Raw genomic sequence first — 20,086 nt, forward strand, 5'->3', positions numbered from 1 at the left:
CAGAAAACCTCGCCCAGCGCCGGTGCTAGCGATTTTTAATAGTCCCTCGGCCTGCCCCGGAAAGAGAACGTCCCTGTGGGTCGCCATGGGCAGCAAGATGGCGGCGGCCACCCGGGTCGTGCAGGTAAAACAGTTCGGGTTGCTTTCTCGGCCCCCTGGTTGGGCTGGACAGACTCTGGTCAATGGCCGCAGTCTCCGGGGAGGGAAAGGGGATGGTGGCGGGGCCTGGACCGCCTCCTGAAGGGGTGAGGAAGCGCTGTCAGAGGGCATGTGGAGGTGGACGTTGGACCCTATGCCCGGTTGCCCTTGCGGTGAGACGGGGTGTGTGCGGGAGCGTGGCCCCCTGTGAGGCCGTGGCAGGGGTCTGGTAGGCTTCGGCTGGTAGACTGGCCCTACGTTACCCGGTCCGGGATTCTCTTAATCCCACTGTTCCCTCTGTGTCTTGGAGTTTTACCCCCGGGTCTTGGCGTTGACAGGCGGGGTTCCGCTATCCCAACATTTGGCAGGCCAATCACAGTTCAGGCGATGTCTCGTCACAGCCAATAGAGAGGAAGGAGGGGAGGGGAAAGAAACGAGAGGGCCGGTCTGGGAGGACACTCGGTGCGTGCAGTCAAGGACTCCGGGAATACCCCTGGTGAGCGTCCTGGAGGAACCCCTACCTTCATGCTCCGCCTAGGACCCAGTGTCATTCAGGAAACATTCAGCACCTACTATATGCCGGCCGTTTGCCTAAGGTCTGAGGATACAAAGACAGCCCTTCTCTCGAGGAGCTCGAACTTTTATGGTGGAAACATGCAAACTAAGTGTGATCCCAGATGTGGAGCCTTACCTGAGGGGAAAAGATGAACAAAAGACTGATGACTTAGACTTAGTCGGCTGTGCTAGAGGCAGCTGGATGGCACGGCAGGGCTAGCGCTGGACCTGGATGTAGAAGGACATCCCCAGCCTCTGATACTAGCCACGTGGCTGGGCAAAGTCATAGCCTTCCTAAGCCTGTTTCCTCATCTGTAATGGAGAGTCTACCTTATAGGACTGATCAAATGAGATGTTTGTAAAGCGCTTTGCAAACTTTAAAGTGCTAGCTATTATTATAGTAAATGCTAGGTGGTATTATTGCTGTATACAAGACATTGAGGTTCCCTAAATTTTTCAATTAAGTTTTGACTAGTCTACATGCTAAGAGCTTTGCCGTGTGCTGAAGAGGATCCAAAGGTGAAATAAAACACGGTTCCTGACCTCAAGGCAACTTGATAATACCCACTAGGGAAGGAAGGTCCTAGATTTAGGAGAACTGGCTTAGAATCCTTTTAAGCACCTCTTTTATTAGAATATATATATATATTGGGGGGGGGGTGAGGCAATTGGGATTAAGTGACTTGCCCAGGGTCACACAGCTAGTAAGTGTTAAGTGTCTGAGGCTGGATTTGAACTCAGGTCCTCCTGAATCCAGACCAGGTGCTCTATCCACTGTGCCACCTAGCTGCCCCTTTGATTAGAATATTAAACATGCATTTTGCCTCTCAGCCTCACTTCCCTCTTCAGTAAAATGGAGATTGTCTTTGCTTTAGACTCCCATTGGTTTGCAAACCTTAAGTTGTTGTATGTCCTATGGATTTGTAACACTGTTGTCTTTCTCTTGGTTTTTCTTTCTGTCTGCCACCTCCTTAGTCTCGTTTGCTGATCGTCTTCAATCCTCACCCCCAACTGAAAGTGTCTAAAAGCTCTCTTTTTGACCCCTTCTTTTTTTTTTCTTTACACTTTCTTTTTGGATAATCTAATTTTCTTTGGGTTCGATTATATTATCCACTGCACCACCTAGCTGCAATATTTATTTATTTAAGCAACAAACATTTATTTTATTTTTTCCAGTTACATGTAAGGGTAGTTTTCAACATTCATTTTCATAAGATTAGAGTTCCATATTTTTCTCCCTCCCTCCCTCCCTTTCCTACCCCCTCCACAAGATCGCAATCAGGTTATATATGTACAATCCACAAGTGTTCTTTTTATCAGTTCTTTCTATGGGGTGCATAGTAAGTTTCCTCATTAGTTCCTTGGGATTGTCTTGGATCATTGCATTGCTGAGAGTAGTTAAGTCATTCACAATTGCTCATTGAAAAATACTGTGTTGTCACTATGCACAATGTCTTCCCAGTTCTGCTCACTTCACTATACATTGATGTTCATTAGTCTTTCCAGGTTTTTCGGGGATCATCCTGTTTGTCATTTCCTGTAGCACAAGACCATTCCACTACAATCATTCCTCAATTGATGGACATTCCCTTGATTCTCAATTCTTAGCCTCCACTAAGAGTTGCTATAAATATTTTTTGTACAATTTTCCCCCCTTTTCTCTTTTTGCATGATTACTATTGTTAACTGTTTCCCTTCCATCCTATTCCCTTCCCCATGATATTTATCCTATTCATCTTCTTTCATCCTATCACTCTTCAAAAGGGATTTACTTCTGTCTGGCCCCTCCCCCACTCTGCCCTTCCTTCTTTTGCCTCTCTCTCTTTATCCCCTTCCCCTCCTATTTTCCTGCAGGGTTAGAGAGATTACTCCACCCAATTGAGTGTCTACATTATTCCCTCTTTGAGCCAATTCTAATGAGATTGAAGTCTTTGAGCCAATTCTGATGAGGGTTAGGCTCATTTACTGCCCAGATTAAATAGATTACTCCACCCAGTTGGGTGTGTCTGTTAGTCCCTCCTTGAGGCAGCTCTGATGAGTTTAAGGTCTTTGAGCCTTTTCTGATGAGTGTAAAATTCATTAACTGCCCTGCTCCTCTCCCATCTCTTCCCCCATTCCATAAGCCTTTTCCTGTTTCTTTCATGTAGGATTTTACCTCTGCCCTTCTCTCTCCCCCAGTGCATTCCCTTTACCCCTCAATTTAGCCCTAAAGATGTCATCACCTAGTTAGATGACACAGTGGACAAAGCATCACCCCTGGACCCAGGGGGATCCCAGCCAAAACCTGGCCTCAGACACAAGACAGTCGCCCTCTGTATGACCCCAGGTATGTCCCCCAGCTCCATTTTTTTTTTTTTTGGTTCTCTAGGGTCTTGTATTTGAAAGTCAAATTTGCCATTCAGTTCAGGTCTTTTCATGACAAATATCTGAAAGTCTTCTTTTTCATTAAAGTCCCATTTTTTCTGCTGAAAGATTATGCTGAGTTTTGCTGGGTAGGTTATTCTTGGTTATAATCCCATTTCCTTTGCCCTCTGGAATATCATATTCCATGCCCTCTGGTCCTTTAATGTAGAAGCTGCTAGATCTTGTGCTATCCTGACTAGGGCTCCACAGTACTTGAATTCTTTCTTTTTGGCAGCTTGCAATATTTTCTCCTTGACCTGAGAGCTCTGGAATTTGGCTATAATATTTCTAGGAGTTTTCCTTTTGGGATCTCTTTCTGGAGGTGATCAGTGGATTCTTACAATTTCTATTTGAGCTTCTTCTTCTAGAATTTCAAGGCAATTTCCCCTGAGAATAGCTTGGAAGATGATGTCTAAGCTCTTTCCTTGATCATGGTTTTCAGGTAGACCAATCATTTTCAAATTATCTCTCCTGGACCTATTTTCCAGTTCGGCAATTTTTCCCAGAAGATATTTGACATTGTGCTCTATTTTTTTATTCATTTGGATTTGCTTTATTGTGTCTTGGTTTCTCATAAAGTCACTGGTTTCCATTTGTTCAATCCTCATTCTTAGGCAATTATTTTCATCAGAGAGCTTTTGTACCTCCTTTTCCATTTGGCCAATTTGACTTTTCAAGCTGTTGACTTTTTTCTCATGTCTTTCCTGCATCACCCTCATTTCTCTTTCCATTTTTTCCTCTACCTCTCTAACTTTATCTTCAAAGTCCTTTTTGAGCACCTCTATGGCCTGAGACCAATTCATGTTTTTCTTGGAAGCTTTAGATATAGGGGCCCTGATGTTGACATCTTCCTCTGAGGGTGCCCCTTGGTCTTCCTTGTTACTGAAGAAATTTTCTATGGTCCTCACCTTTCTCTGTCGGCTCATCTTGCCTTTCTTTTACTAGACTTTTAGCTCCTTAAAGTGGGGCACTGTTTCCAGGCTGCCGTATCCCAAGCTTAAGAAGTCCCAGGTGGTATGATTTAAGGAGGATCAGGTTCTTCACTTACCTGGCCTGTTTCCTGGTTCATAGATGACCCCAGACCAACTTGCTGATCAACCAGCTTTGTGTGTTGTGGTTGTTAGCTCCGACGAGCCTGTGCCCCTCCCCCACCTGGGCCACTGCTACTCAAGCCTACCTCCTGGTTCTCAGCAGGGGTGAAAAATCCAAGTTCTGCCTCAGCACCAGCATAGACCCCTGCAGTCTCCCCGCTGACCAGGGCTCAGCCCTCTCACCAGACTGTGAGCTTAGTTCCAGACGACACTGGTGCTTCAGATAATTCAGAGGCTCTGGGGGTCTGCTTCTCTGGTGAGGCCTTCCTGGGACTGGATCTGTGTCAGGATGACTGTGAGGTTGGGCCCGACTCCTGTATCAGCCCAGCAGCTCCCTCCTTCTGACTTTCCAAGCCGTTCTTGGTTAGAAGATGATTTCAGCAAATTCTTCTGTGAGTTTTGCTGTTCTGGGCATTTTCCTATGGCGTTATTTCGATGCTTTTTGGAGCGATTGTGTCATGAGTTCGAGAGCTCACTGCCTTTCCTCCACCATCTTCCCCTTCACTTTTCTAGGACTCAGTTTCCTTATCTCCTCATTTGACTTCTTTTTCTTTGAGGCTTCAGAATTTCTTGAGAGTTCCCCAGCCTCCCTGGGCTGTGCATTATTTAAGATAATAATTATTATCTCTTATAGATTACTAGAGGTAATATTAGGCCAGGTAGGTAGTACAGTGGATACCATGCTGAACTTGAAGTCTGGAAGACCTGAATTCTAATGTTGCTTCACACATTTATTAACTGTGTCAAACCAGTTTATCTAAAATAGGAGTAATAATAGCACCAACCTCACAAGATCAAATGATGATGTACAAGGCAAAAAAGGGTTAACAGAAAAACCTAAGACCCAAGCTTTAATTCAGATATTAGCTCTAAAAGGGAGTCAGACCCCAGTTGATGGATAACTTACAAGTCAAAATGCTAGGTTCTTGTACCCACAGAAATCAGTGCCCATAATGGGAACAGAGGGAGAGAGGCCATGATGACCTTAGACTAAAATGACAAGGCTATAGAAATTCTAAAGAAAAATGATTATATTTTGAAACTAGCCATGGGAACCAGAAAGAGACATGCACAGAAAAAGCCAAATTTGTCCCCGGATTCACCTTATGACATGTAACCCCCAAAAACACACCTCCACTGGAAAAGGTACCAGCCTCGAGGGTTGGTTTAGGACCCCAGGAACTCCAAATTAGGATAAGCCCTCCCCTGAAACACCCCAAGGCAGAGATTATTATAATGAGACTGATAATCAATTTATCCATACTATAAATATAACTCCCTTTCCTTATTGCAGAGATACCTTTCCATGTATCTGGTTCTCTCCCTGTGGTTGTCACAGTATTGCAATAAAACTTGGGAAACTGAGTCACTGAATTTTGTAATTCTTTTGGGACAACCAATTTGACCCCAAATTCCAGCCCACATCAATGAGATTACATGTGTATTGCACTTTTCAGACTTTAAAGCTATTATTAAAGTTATTGATGCAGATGGTTTTTCAATCTCTATCCAACCTTAGTCTCCTGAGCTTCTGTATCAGATCCCTAAGTTCCACTTGGACATTGCCATTGGATTTCCCATTGGCATTTCAAACTTGATATATCTAAAACACAACTCATTATTTTCCCCCTAAACTCACCCCTCTTCTGAACTTCCCTATTTCTTTTTTTTTCTTTTTGTTTTAATTACAAAAGTATTTTATTATTTTCCAGTTACATGTAGAGATAGTTTTTAACATTTGTTTTTATAAGATTTCTAGTTTCAAATTTTTCTCCCCCCTCCCCAAGACAGCAAGTAATCTGATATAGGTTATATACGTACAATCACATTAAACTTATTTCTGTACTAGTCATGCTATGAAAGAAGAATCAGAGCAAAAAGGGAAAACCTTAAAAAAAAAAGAAAAACAGCACCAAAAACAAAAGAAATAGTATGTGAACTTTCCTATTTCTGAATAGACCATACCTTTTAATCCTTTTTTTAATCCTTTTGGAACTTAAGTTCCAAATCTTAGAATCATCCTCAACCCTTATAATATACTTCGTTGCCAAGTCTTTATCAGTTTACCTCTACAACAGCTCTTGAATCTGGCCACTCATACAGTCACCTCTGTATAGTTTAGTTGGTGATGCCCTCTCACCCAGATTAGCAACCAATTCCTATTTGGTCTCCCTGCCTCAAGTTTCTTCTCTGATTCACCCTCTACACAGTTACCAAATTTGTTCCTAAAACACAAGTCTGACCATGATACTTTCTGCTCAAAAAACTTCACTTGCTCCCTTATTGCTTCATGGATAAAATACAGACTTTTATATTTTACCTTTAAAGCCCTTCACAATCTGACTCCAGTCTATCTTTCTAGACTTAAACATTATTGCCCTTTACACACACTATATTCTTGCCAATGGCCTAATTACTATTCCTAACACAGGACGTTGGGTCTCCACTTTAATGATATTGCACAGGCTGTTCCCAAGACTTAGAATGTACTTCCTCCTCTGTTCTGCCTTTTAAAATTTCTAGCTTCCTTTAAAGTGGAGATTCCTAGTTCCCTGCTTTCCCCTTGAAACTACTTTGTATTTATTCATATGTATTTTTATTTTCTTACATTTATATAGGTTGTTTGCTACAGCAGAGTGGAAGTTTTTTGCAAGCAGGGATTGTGTTATTTATTGTCTTTATATTTCTAGTACTTGATGCAATGCCTGGTTTATATCAGGTACTTAAGAAATCCTAGCTGAGTCATTGATAATACTCAAATAGGTTATAATTTGTTAAGGGAGAACATGCATTCAAATATAAAGGAGGAAAAAAGTACTATGAACATTTGGAGGACAAAGGTAGCTTCAGGGAAAAGGTAAGTAGTATTTGAGCTGAGCCTTGAAAGAGTTTAGAATTTCAACTAAGCTATGTAGAAGGAAGGACATTTGTAGAAGAAGGAATATTTTCTGGGTTTCATTCAGTAACTAGTATTTTCTTCTATTAATCTATCAGTTGCTAAATTTTGTCAGCCATATTATTGGGGGGGGGTAATGAGGGTTAAGTGACTTGCCCAGGATCACACAGCTAGTAAGTGTCAAATGTCTGAGGTCAAATTTGAACTCAGGTCCTCCTGAATCCAAGGCCAGTGCTTTATCCACTGCGCCACCTAGCTGCCCCATCAGCCATATTTCTGTGTTTTTCTTTCTTTCAACCTTATACTATTTTGCCTTTAGGGTTTTGTTTGTTTGTTTGTTTTGTTTTGTTTTGTTTTTAGGGAGGCAATTGGGGTTAAGTGACTTGCCCAGGGTCACACAGCTAGTAAGTGTTAAGTGTCTGAGGCTGGATTTGAACTCAGGTCCTCCTGAATTCAGGGCTGGTGCTCTATCCACTGTGCCACCTAGCTGCCCCCTGGCCTTTAGTTTTGATATAAAGCGCATTTCCCCTGTAGCAGATGTATCTCAAAATAACTTCGGTAACATTTTTCTTGGACTTGCTCTTCAGAACTTAATCTTAAAGGCTGACTCTTGGTTCCTATTTTAATAATGATGATAATTGATCATTGATAATATTGCCTGCCTCTAAGGTAGGTAGTAAAGACATTTTCTGAATTATTTAGCTTCACTCAAAAGCAGTTACTGAATGACTATCTTGTGCAAGGCTTTCTGCTAGATACTGTAGATGAACAAGACTTACTTCCTTTTTTAAAGTTTAGTAGCAAAATATGATATATGTAAATAGCTACAATATAAGGTATCTTATACTGTGTTCAATAAGAATGTTAAACTAAGTGCTGTGGGTAATACCCAGAAAACCTGGAGTTCAATCTTCCTTCTTCTGCAAATGTCCTTCCTTCTATATAGTTTAGCTCCACAGACCTGTTTCTTCAGCTGTAGAATGGGCTTAATAATACCTATAGTATCTGTCATGTTTTTTCTTGTGTGGATCAGACAAGCATTATCTAAATGTGAGATGTTATCATTGTTGTTACCTAATCCCAACACCTACGTGACCCCTATGCTTTCAGACAGTATTGCTAACAAGTGGTACTCTCACTTGCCCTCACTCCCAATGTATCATACACAGTAGAAAAGAAAGAGCACTGCTGGATTTGGAGTCAGGATCTGAGTTGAAATACTAGCTTTGGGACAGCTAGGTGGCGTAGTGGATAAAACACCGGCTGTGGATTCAGGAGGACCTGAGTTCAAATCTGGCCTTGGACACTTGACACTTAGTAGCTGTGAGACCCTGGACAAGTCACTTAACCCTCACTGCCCTGCCAGCTGTATTGAGTTCTGAGAGGGGTTCATTACAAAGAAACTAGCCAACAAGTGATTTTATTGGGGAGGCTTTCTTAGTCTTTGTCCACAGACTGCAGTCTGTCTAGGTTGGTGGAGAAAGTACTTAGCCTGGTGAAATTATAGATCCTTAAAGTATAGCTAGATATTTATTTGTTTTTTGGGTTTTTTGGTGGTGTTTTTTTTTTTTTTTTTGCAGGGCAGTGAGGGTTAAGTGACTTGCCCAGGGTCACACAGCTAGTATCAAGTGTCTGAAGCCGGATTTGAATTTAGTTCCTCCTGAATCCAGGTCTGGTGCTTTATCCACTGTGCCACCTAGCTGCCCTTATAGCTAGATATTTAGGGACACATGGTTTGTGACTATTTCTTTGTCTTATCCCCCCACATTTTTCTCAAACTGACTAATTTCGACCTTTCCTAAAAACCTAAAGAATAAAGGAAAATTTAGTCATCTTAAGGATTGTGTGAGTGAGCAGGCTAGGAGGGATGAGGAGAGGTTAGTGTTATTTAAATGTATTCCATTGATGAGATATGTGTGTGTATATGTGGTGTGTATGTGTGGGTATATACACACATACACATATACACACTAGAATTAGAGGACTTGTTCTTCCTTTCTTCAACCTTGAAAAAAGTAGAATCTTAGGATAATAGATAAGATAGTCTAGGCCAAAGCTTCTTAAACTGTGAGTTGTGACCCCATATGATGTCATGAACTGAATGTTGGGGGGGGGATCATGAAAAATTTGGCAACAGTAAAAAGTTAATATACCTATTTTATATACCTGGGGCACATAAAATTTTCTCTGGCAAAAGGGGTTTTCAAGTGGAAAAGTTTAAGAAATCCTGGTCTAAGCCATCAAGCAGGGAATGCAACAATTCCAAGTGGGCTCAATCAGATTAAAATGCTATTGGGAAATACTTAACAAAATAAATAATACAGTATAGACAATGATATATATATATATATATATATATATATATATATATATATATATATATATTTTTTTTTTTTTTTTTCAGATTTTGAACTCACTTTTTTTTTTTTTTGGATGGGGCAATGAGGGTTAAGTGACTTGCTTATGGTCACACAGCCTGTGTCAAGTATCTGAGGATAGATTTGAACTCAGGTCATCCTGAATCCAGGGCCGGTGCTTTATCCACTGTACCACCTAGCGGCCCCCTAGGGAGGTTTTTCTTAACCATTTTTTTTGTTATTGGGGAAAGGGATCACTAGATACAATTTTATTGGTAAAAAAACAAAACAAAACAAAATGACATTTTAAAAAAATAGAACTTTTTTTAAATTATAATTTTATTGCTGCTTACTCCTAAGACTTCACACCCTAATTATTATTTTTAAACAGCTGTAGCATTATGCCCAAAGGAAATAATGTTCTCTAAAGATGTTTATTTTTTCTAAATCTTTTACCAGTTTAATTTTTTGTATATTTTTCTTCTGTACTAAACTAAATATAGTCTGGTATAGTGAAAAAAGCATCAGACAAGGATTCAAGAGACTTAAGTTCTAATCATGATTCTCTTTACCAACTAGTTCAGTGAATCTGGACAACCCAATTAGCCCCTCTCAAACATCTTCCTCCAGTAAAAGTGTTTGCATATAAATAATAGGATTCAATTTAACAAGGATTTTATGTCATTCAGATGAAATAATGTGTATGTTAAAGTGCTTTTAAAAGTACAAAATATTATACAAGTATACATTTATAGAGATATGTTACATGATATATCATTCCTGAAATTTCTAAAATGTTGATATTTATTTATTTATTTTATGGGGCAGTTGGGGTTAAGTGACTTGCCCAGGGTCACACAGTGAGTGATAAGTGTCTGAGGCCGGATTTGAACTCAGGTCTTCCTGAATCCAGGGCCAGTGCTCTATCCACTGCACCATCTAACTGCCCCTGATATTTATTTCAAATATTGTTTCTGTTGAGAAAGTGAATCATACCCTGTGATCATGGAAATGTAAGTGGTCTTGTAAAGGAAATAAAGCCACACCATTGTATTACTTTTAGGGTTGTTTTTGGGGTTTTTTTGGGGGGAGGGCAGAGTGAAGGAACGAGAGAATTAAATGGAAAGTGTGTAGGAAAGACTTGTATGAACTGATGTATAGTTAAGTGAGCAGAACCAGAACATTGTCCACAATGACAACAATATTATTTGAGGAAGAATTGTGAATGACAACTATTCTCAACAATACAATGATCCAAGACAATCCCAAAGGACTGATGATGAAGCATACTATCCACCTCCAAAGAAAGAACTGATATTCATTGAACACAGAGTGAAGCATGCTATTTTTTACTTTCTTGCATTTTTTTCTTTTATTCAAGTTTTCTTATGCAAAATGACTAATATGGTAATGTTTTACATAATTGCACATGTATAATCTATATCTGATTGCTTATCATTTGGGGAGGGAAGGAGGGATGAAATTTGGAACTCAAAACTTTAAATACAATTGTTTGGTTTTTTTTTTTAATTAAAAAAATAATGTATATTATGGGCAAGGCAACAAATCATTTATAAGTTTTTACAGGTAATTTCTTAATCATGGTACATTTTTGTAATGACCATTCTGAGTTTACTAGTAGCATTTATAATCTTTCTCATTATTTTATTCTTTCTGTTTTTTAGGTAGTCAAGCCACATACTCCGCTAATAAGGTTCCCTGACAGAAAAGGCTACCCCAAACTGAATGGTAAGTACCTTCTTCCCTCAAATAAACACAGACACACACAGATATACACACAGAGTTATCATAGATTATATATCTTTGTCATAAACCAGGTCACCTTTTTTCCTTTTTTTAAAAGCTGATACCATTAGATACCTTAGAGGGTATTTGGGGATAGAATGAGTTCAGTTCAACAGGTATTTATTAATTAACTACTTTTTGCCAAGGATATCTAGGACCAGTTTCTAATTTTTCATTATTCAATGTTAAAACTGATGATAGCCATATAAAGCATTTATTAAGTGTGGAAATAGCTGTGTTGACATGGAGGCATTATAGTAGTACAATATTTCTTCCTTTTCATTGATAATGAGTTTTTATGCCAAAAGTATAGAGGCAAGGGAGAAGGAACCCAGAATATAATCTTCTTCTGGGTATTTTTTCTTATAAATCCAATATTTCTTTCCCATGTTCCCTTTCCTCTTTTCTCCTGTTTCTTCCATTGTGCCTGTCAATGGGGAAAATTACAGGTTATTCCCCTGACCTTACCCCCAGCACCAGATGTAGGGCATGCTGGCTTCCCTCATGCTTTTTTCTCTTGACCTCTGGGCCATGGAAACAACCTTGGCAGTAACTGTCTTTAAATGAAAGAAGGCCCTCAAGGTTTCTGTCCCTCTTCACCTTTTCTCATCCTCTTGCTTTCTTTGTTTGCTCTCTACTTTATTTCCAGCCAGTTGCCCTTGATACTTTCATTCAAGCAGTATTCTAACATATTTGCTAAGGATGTTTGATAGCAGGTTATAGTAGTTTGATAGTAGGTTATTTGTGACTAATATAACAAATTATGCACAAGAGTGGATCTCTAAGAACTGCATTTTCTTGCAATAATTTTATAAGAAAATAATGTATCTGTCAATTATGCTGACAAAGAATATATGATTTATTCAGCCAAGAGAACTCCCGTCTAAACAGTGTAGTCAGTAAATCCAAGGGAGTTCCCTGCTTGAGGCAGTAGAGATTGAATGGCTTTCCAAGTGTTACAGTAGCTAGCAATAAATCAACAAGCACTTACTTGGGCACATCTTATGCCTACTATGTGCCTAAGGCACTGAGGATACAAAAACAAAACAGAAATGAAACAGTATCTTATGTCCTACCCAGGGAAACAACAAGTACACATATAAGTAAATGCAAAATTACATAGAAATCACGTACAAAATAATTTTATATACAAGAAAGAACAAGTTGTCTGGAACACAGTGTATAGAAAGGAAGTAATGCATAGTAAGCCCAGGATTGGAAAGGGCTTTAACTGCCAAACACAGGACTTTGTATTTTATCTGAGAAATAGGAGAGAGACACTGGAACCCTTTGAGCAGGAGACTGACATGCTCAATATGTACTTTGGGAATATCACTTGGCAGCTACATAGAGGATGAACTGAAAAGGGGAGAGACTTTAGGTAGCAAGACCAATTAGAAAGCTTTCACAATAGTCCAGTCCATCAAAAAGCATTTATCAAGGCACCTACTATGTGCCATACACTCTGCTAAGCGCTGAGGATTCAAAGACAGAACATAGTGTGAGAGGTAAGGAGAGGCTGAACTAGGATAGTAGCCATGTGAATGGAAAGAAATGGAGACAGATTTGAGAGATGTCGTAGATGTAGAGATTTACATGTTAGAGATGAAGGGTGAAAAACTGAGGGTGATCCTGGGGTTAGGAATCTAAATGACTGGAAGGAACAATGGTGGTACTGTCAATAAAAATAGGGAAATTAGGAAGGATGCATCTGGGAAGAAAATATATTGAGTTGTTGAACATGAGTTTCAAATATGTGGGCTATCCAGTGGGAAATGCCCAGTAGGAAGCTGATGCTCTATGATGCTAGGTTAATAATGATGATACCAGCTAAAATTTATATAGTGCTTACTATGTGCCGAGCGCTTTACAATTATTCTCTCATTTGATCTTCACAGCAACCCTGAGAGGTAAGTGCTATTATGTCTCCATTTGATAGATGAGGAAAGGGAAATAGAGGTTGTGTGACTTACCCAGGGTCACACAGCTAGTAGTACATTTACACAGACATTTCTGAGATTGGATTTAAACTTATGTCTTCCTGACTCCAGGCCCAGTGCTCTTAAGATTTGGGAGTTGTCTGTATAGAAATGATTATTCATCCTATGAGAACAGCCTTTGGTCCAGGACAGAGCCTTGGGGTATATCCATAATTTGGGAACAGCTCTCGAATGATTCAGTAAATGAGATTGAGAAGAAGCTGTAATATTGAAAGGAGGAAAACTAAGAGAACAGTGTCAAGAAAACCCAAGGAAGAGAAAATTTTCCAGAGAAGAGTATAGTCAGCTATGTGCAATGCTGCACAGAGGTTACAAAAGATTAGAACTTTTTATGGAAAATGTTTTCAAATACCCTTTTCAGATGTATTGGAATATTGTTTGAATGAAGGTATCAATTGCATCCTTTTATTTTTATTTTATTTTATTTTATTTGCACAGGGCACTGAGGGTTAAGTGGCTTGCCCAGGATCACACAGCTAGTGTCAAGTGTCTGAGGCTGGATTTGAACCCAGGTCCTCCTGAATCCAGGGTTGGTGCTTTATCTACTATGCCACCTAGCTGCCCCCATATCAATTGCATCTTATTGAAAATTCAAGAAGACAGTGAAGAAAGCAAGAGAAAAGGCTACTGGGTGTGGCAGTTTAGTGTCTGAAGCATGATTTGAGCTGAGGTCTCTCCCAGCTTCAAGCCCAATGCTCTAGTCAATGTATCTTGCTGCTTCTGTCTAATAAGTATTACCACATTATTTTAGTTTAAAAGCATAATTGTAGGGGCAGCTAGGTGGCGCAGTAGATAGAGCACACCGACCCTAGAGTCAGGAGTACCTGAGTTCAAATTCGGCCTGACACTTAACACTTACTAGCTGTGTGACCCTGGGCAAGTCACTTAACCCCAATTGCCCCACTTAAAAAAAAAAAGCATAATTGTGGGAGCAGCTAGGTGGTGCAGTGGATAAAGCACCAGCCCTGGATTCAGGAGGACCTGAGTTCAAATCCAGCCTCAGACACTTGACACTTACTAGCTGTGTGACCCTAGGCAAGTCACTTAACCCTCAATGCCCTGCAAAAAAAAAAGAAAAAAAGAAAAGCATAATTGTGGTGAAATAGCTCTACCAAGTTATTGTGGAGGGGTTGCTATGCAATTATTGTTGAGCAAAACAACTGAAGAAAGCCCTCCAGCCTCCCCACTTTCTAATTCTAATTTCTTCCCTAAGGGTCCTAAGTGGTAGGAACCTAAAAGAGCTAGAGAAAGCAGCAGTGCTGAAACAGTGGAGACCATCAGCCATTGAGGTTTTTGGCTATTACTGAAAAAGTGAAGAGAGATTCCATGAGGGATGGGGGGGGGAGGGTGGCAGCAAAGTAGCTCCCCTCACACTAGGTGGGAGTGGGGGTACATCATGATAAGACTAGCTTATTAAATTTTCTGAAACTGTGTTATGAAAAAAAATTGAAAAAAAACCTGTGTTACGTTAGTTATGTTATTTCTGTGCAACATTAGTACCTACAACTGCATTGTAGCTGTCAGAATGGATTTGTTTTTGTAGTACAGTAAATAAATATTATAAAGTTCCTAGATATTTCCTCTGATTTTAAAATTCTTAATTTCAGTACCAGAATCTTTAACATCATCCATGCTTCCATCTCACACTTCTGCAATATCACAGCATTCTGTGGGTGGTAAATCGAGTTTGTCAATGAATCGTGGTCCACCAGATACTGCTGAGATCATAAAAACATTGCCACAGAAATACAGGAGGAAACTCATATCTCCAGAAGAGATTGAATTTATTCAAGTAGGTTGTTTGCTTTTGTTACCTCATGAAAGTGTGATGGCATCTTTTGAAACATCATATAATCTTTTATTTTATTTTTTGTCTTCCAGCGTGGAGGTCCGGAGTAGTTGCTGCTGACAAACCTGTTATTTACGATTGTCAGGCAAAAAGTGGTTATCTTCACAATAAAGGCCTTCAACAATGACAAATGTTAAATTGTACATGAAGCCAATTTAATATAAGATTCTGTATAAAATGAATGGTAGAAAATTTAGATAGACATTTATATCTCCTAATTTGTTTCTAAGTCAGCTTGTCTAAAGCTAAGCTAAGGGTTTGAGTTATTTCTTAAAGTGTAGGATTTTTTGTAATTTAGATAGCATATTCACTTTTGATTTTCAGTTATCTCTAATATTTAACTGTTAAAAGCTCAGGTTTAATTCCAGTAACCTATCAGATTTCCCATAATTTTTCATTGTTTTTCTCTTTAGTAATGGAAAGTACTGGTCAGGTAGAATCATTGTTTTAGGAGAGATACCAAAGCTTTTGAGATTAGATGAGAATCAGTGTTATCCTATTCTGAAGGATAAAATTCAGACAGGACAGATCACTGTGTTACTGAGAATGGGACAACAATGAAAAATGTATCTTATTATAGTTATCAAACCTGTTTGTCAAAAACCATAAGACGGCAAACAAAAAATGAAATGGATGTAGCGGGATGTGTTTTAAAAGGGATTCTGTATATGTTTTGAGAAGTTCCTGCTCTTTGAGTTTGTTGTGTTTTGATCATGTATTGTGAGCACAAATCAAATTAAATATTTATTTTCCCACTTGTCCCTGTCACATATTGGTTAGTGTATTAAAGCACTGACATAACATTTCTACTAGTTTTATAATTGGCCATAATAAGAATTTTTTCCTTTAAGGTTAGATGATGACAGATATCTTATTGTTGGAGATCTAGGCCCATAAAAATAAATTCCATTCTACTATTCCAATTTTGGTAAACCATAATGGTGAAACTTTTGTTTTGGTAAACACTTTGAATGATCAGTTCTTTGTAATTTGTTTGTTTTTTTTTCAAGTGAGGCAATTGGGGTTAAGTGACTTGCCCAGGGTCACACAGCTAGTAAGTGTTAAGTGTCTGAGGCCAGATTTTTTTTTTTTTTGAGGCCAGATTTGAACTCAGGTACTCCTGATTCCAGGGCCAGTGCTCTATCCACTGTGCCACCTAGCTGCCCTAGTTCTTTGTAATTTGTGAGCAGTGTATTACTGCTGAGAGCAATTTGGTTTTCGGCAGCTAGGTGACACAGTGGATAGAGTACTTCACCTGGCATCAGGAAGACTCATCTGAGTTCAAATTAGGCCTCACAAACTTCCTAGCTGTGTGATCCTGGGCAAGTCACTTAATCCTGTTTTGCTTCACTTTCCTCATCTGTAAGATGAGTTGGAAAAGGAAACAATAAACCATTCGGGAATCCTTGCCAAGAAAACCCCAAATAAGGTCACAAAGAGTCAGACACAACTGAAAACAACTGATGAAGAAATTAGGGGTTTACCTAAAAAATGAGAAAATAGTTCACTACTTTCTTTTCTATATACTGCATGTTACACTATGGGAAACTGACTCAGGGCAACGTTTTGGTCATCTACTATTTTTATGTAAAGTCTGTGGTCCAGGAGACAGGAAAGGGGTAAAGAATCACCTCTCTTTTACTGTTCTGTGCTGGAGTGGGTTGGAATAAAGCTATGGAATAGCAATAGGTGGGGGCAGCTAGGTGGCACAGTGGATTAAAGCACTGGCCCTGGATTCAGGAGGACTTGAGTTCAAATCCAGCCTCAGACACTTGACACTTACTAGCTGTTTGACCCTGGGCAAGTCACTTAACCCTCACTGCCCCACAAAAAAAAAAAGAAAAAGAAACTATATAAGTAGTGCCCAACTTATAAACTAGATCTCTTTAAGTACAAATGGCTGCCCTGTGTTCAATTTGCAAAACAACAAAAACTTTTTTATCTTTTTTTTTTATCTTTTTTAGAGAATTTGGAAAAAAGCAGGAACAATTTAGGAAAACAACATGGGGACAGGCTCTGAGGTGGGCTTGACTATATTGTTGAGTGAAATTCAATCTTTTCACTGCCTGAAATTCATTTTGATTAACAGATAGCCTCTTTTCAAAATATGTCTCTGTGAGGGTCTAGTCATTCCCATAACATGAATCAATCAGAATGCTTGCTTTCTAACACCTAGTATTAACCTAATTGGGTGTTTTGAAAAGTGGTAGATAATTTAGAGCCTGCAGTACTTTGGGGATGGGGCAGGCTTGGGTGCGGACCGCAGTGAAGGCTTTTAGAGCAGCAGTAAAAGTGTTCTGAGTGCCTACAGAGAGGAGCACAAAAAGTGAGATGCTAAGATGCCACCTCAAGCTTGGTCTATTCAGAATTTTCTCTTAGTGGGAGGAAACTCCCTCGTTTCACATTGTCCTGTGCTCTTGTGGTCTTCGAATCTTGTGGACCAGTGAAGCCAACCTCTGGGGGGCTATGTATTTGAGCAAATTACAGCCTCTTTGCATGTCTCTTTATACATAAAACAGGTATAATGGTATCTGTTGTGTGCCTACCTCATAAGTAGCAGCATGATGGTGTAGGGAAAACCACCACTGTCACCCTAGATTTGGAGTTAGAACAATGAAGCTCAAGTCCCTGCTCCAACACTTGACAGCTGTGTGACCATGGGGAAATCAATTAGCTTCCCTGAACTTCAGTTTTCTTTATCTGAAAAAGAGAATGATCCCACTTGTACTTCAAAGTTGTGGAGAAAGGGCTGTGTAAATCTTAAAGCACTGGTTAAATGTGTGTTACAAGATTGTTGTAAAGACTAAATGAGGTCATGTTTGTAAGTTGTAAACCATAATGCATTATATAAATGTAAATTGGTTTTATGACTGCTGTCTGGCAAGCCAGTAGATATATCAGTGACCTCATTAATTTGGTTATTTTTTCTTTAGTGATGCAAATTGTAACACATACATGGCTGCTTACCCTATGCAACTCTTGTCCATATGCCTGCTAAATCTGGCATGGAGGATTCACTTAACATGTTGTGGGCCTTCCTCTAGCTCTCTTGATATTGCAAGGATACCAAAGGAGACACTCAGGTTGTCCATCAGTTATCTCTCCTTTCTACCAACTTTGTGACTAGCCCATTTTTTTTTTAAATGGGCATATATTTCTGTGATGCTCTCCTTTATGCCATTTGTTCTGTGCCATTCTTGTTCCTAATGTGCTGCAGCCTGCTTAAGCCCATACTGTTATCTCTGTTGCCCCCTTCAGTTCTTCAGAGGTTGTAGCATTTGGTGAATCAAGCCATGGAATGTCAGTTTTAAGCATATGAACCTTTTGTTTCAGGGAGAATACTGAATTTATTAGAAGCGCAGTACATTTTCTCAAAGACAGTGTTAGGTCTTTTTAATTGCTGGCTCTAGCATGGTATCTCATAGGGTGGTGGTACCCTTAAATAGTGACACATCTTTCCTATAAACTTTCTTCTCTAAGTCCTTAATATTTATTAATAGATTGCTTTCAGCTGGGATGGGGGGATGACTTACTCTTCACTTCCTCCATCAGAATACCTGGCTTGACATTTTTCATAAAATTGACTTAGAGCTGGACAGGATTGCAGAGAATATCTGTTCCAATCCCCTTTTTAGGTATGAGAAAAACAAAGCCTAGAGAGGCTTATTTAAACCTTCTAGTAACCAATTCCTACATATAGTATGTGGTTTCAGAACTCAGGTTTGAGGTCAGATTTTCTGACTCAATTAGTGCCCTTTCTAGAACAGAAATATACCTTAACTCCATTTTTTTCCTTTTTTTTTTTTTTTTTTTTGGTGAGGCAATTGGGGTTAAGTGACTTGCCCAGGATCACACAGCTAGTAAGTGTTAAGTGTCTGAGGTCAGATTTGAACTTAGGTCCTCCCGAATCCAGGACCGGTGCTCCATCCACTGCACCATCTAGCTGCCCCCTTAACTCCATTTTATGGAGGAAGCAGGACTGTCAGGGTTAAGTGACAGGCCAATTGCATAGGTATTGTGTTAAGAGAAAGAATTGTTCAAATTCAATCAGGTCTTCTGATTGCTAATCTCACTCTTTCCCTACAATATCAGTCTTCCAAAGCTTTTCTTGAAATACCAGATGTTAATGGCACTGTATTCATGCTCCCCCCACCCCTACCCCAGCCCTGTTGGTTTAGAACATGGTGAGGACCACACAGCATCTATCTGGCACTTTCCAAATTGTTTCATCTTCAGAAATGATTGGGACACATTATGCAAGTCAAGCACAAGCACAAAACACTGACATGTAACCGTTGGTTATGTAAATATAGTATTCTCTACTGAAGCAACCACCCCTAAGTCTAGGTCTTATCAATATTAACTTCACTCCTTGCATTTCTTTTATTCAGTAAGATGGAATGCCTTTACCAAGAATGGGACTTAGTAGATAGAATGCTAGACTTGGAATCAGGAAGACCTGAATTCAGAGCTCATCTCATACTATTGGTGTGACCCTGAGCAAATGACTTTACCTTTCTGAGCTACAGTTTCCTCATCTATAAAATGGATATATTACCTTCACATTCTGAATTTCAAATGATGTATGTACAGTCCCTTGTGAGCCTTAATGCAATATTCTCCAGCATCCCCATTCCCAGTAATATGCTTTGCTTCCTTCCCTCATCTTCATCTTTATTTGGGGGAACAGTCTTTAATTTTCATTTCACACTCTTCTCCTTACCCTACTAGCTACTCAAATCCATTCCTGCTCCTTATTCCCTCCACATCATTCTTCATACATTCTACCCTTACCATGTCTCCTGCCTATTCTAATGCTCTTGCCCCTTTTGCCCCTTCATTTTGCTTCCTCATTCGGCTTGTTCATCCTTCCAACCCCCCACTATCTGCCCTTACCCATTCCACGCAGACTCCCCACAGTTCTAAGACAATTCACCATCCCCAGGTCCTAACGAAAGAAGCTATGAAGATAAAGAGTAAATACTTTTTCC

At 39.6% G+C, this 20,086-nt stretch overlaps 1 protein-coding gene across 2 annotated transcripts; it reads left to right on the forward strand.

The window, feature by feature from the left end:
* MRPS36 (mitochondrial ribosomal protein S36) lies at positions 1–15,853 on the forward strand. Of its 2 annotated transcripts, XM_044000337.1 has the most exons (5): positions 1–124; positions 11,126–11,189; positions 13,145–13,156; positions 14,854–15,038; positions 15,128–15,853. In XM_044000337.1, the coding sequence occupies exons 1-5, from the start codon at positions 86–88 to the stop codon at positions 15,143–15,145; spliced, it is 318 nt and encodes a 105-aa protein (XP_043856272.1). In that variant the 5' UTR covers positions 1–85; the 3' UTR covers positions 15,146–15,853. The 2 variants fall into 2 exon arrangements, with proteins under 2 accessions (XP_043856272.1, XP_043856360.1); XM_044000425.1 differs by lacking the exon at positions 13,145–13,156.
* The last annotated feature ends 4,233 nt before the right edge of the window (positions 15,854–20,086 follow it).

This window comes from Dromiciops gliroides, chromosome 1 (genome assembly GCF_019393635.1).
Source record: "Dromiciops gliroides isolate mDroGli1 chromosome 1, mDroGli1.pri, whole genome shotgun sequence".
Classification (NCBI taxonomy): domain Eukaryota; kingdom Metazoa; phylum Chordata; class Mammalia; order Microbiotheria; family Microbiotheriidae; genus Dromiciops; species Dromiciops gliroides.

Bases quoted from the DNA above. Each gene is read 5' to 3' on its own strand.
- MRPS36 (XM_044000337.1), top strand. From the start codon at position 86: ATGGGCAGCAAGATGGCGGCGGCCACCCGGGTCGTGCAG. The intron at 125-11,125 runs GTAAAACAGTTC...TCTGTTTTTTAG, and splicing joins CGGCCACCCGGGTCGTGCAG to GTAGTCAAGCCACATACTCC.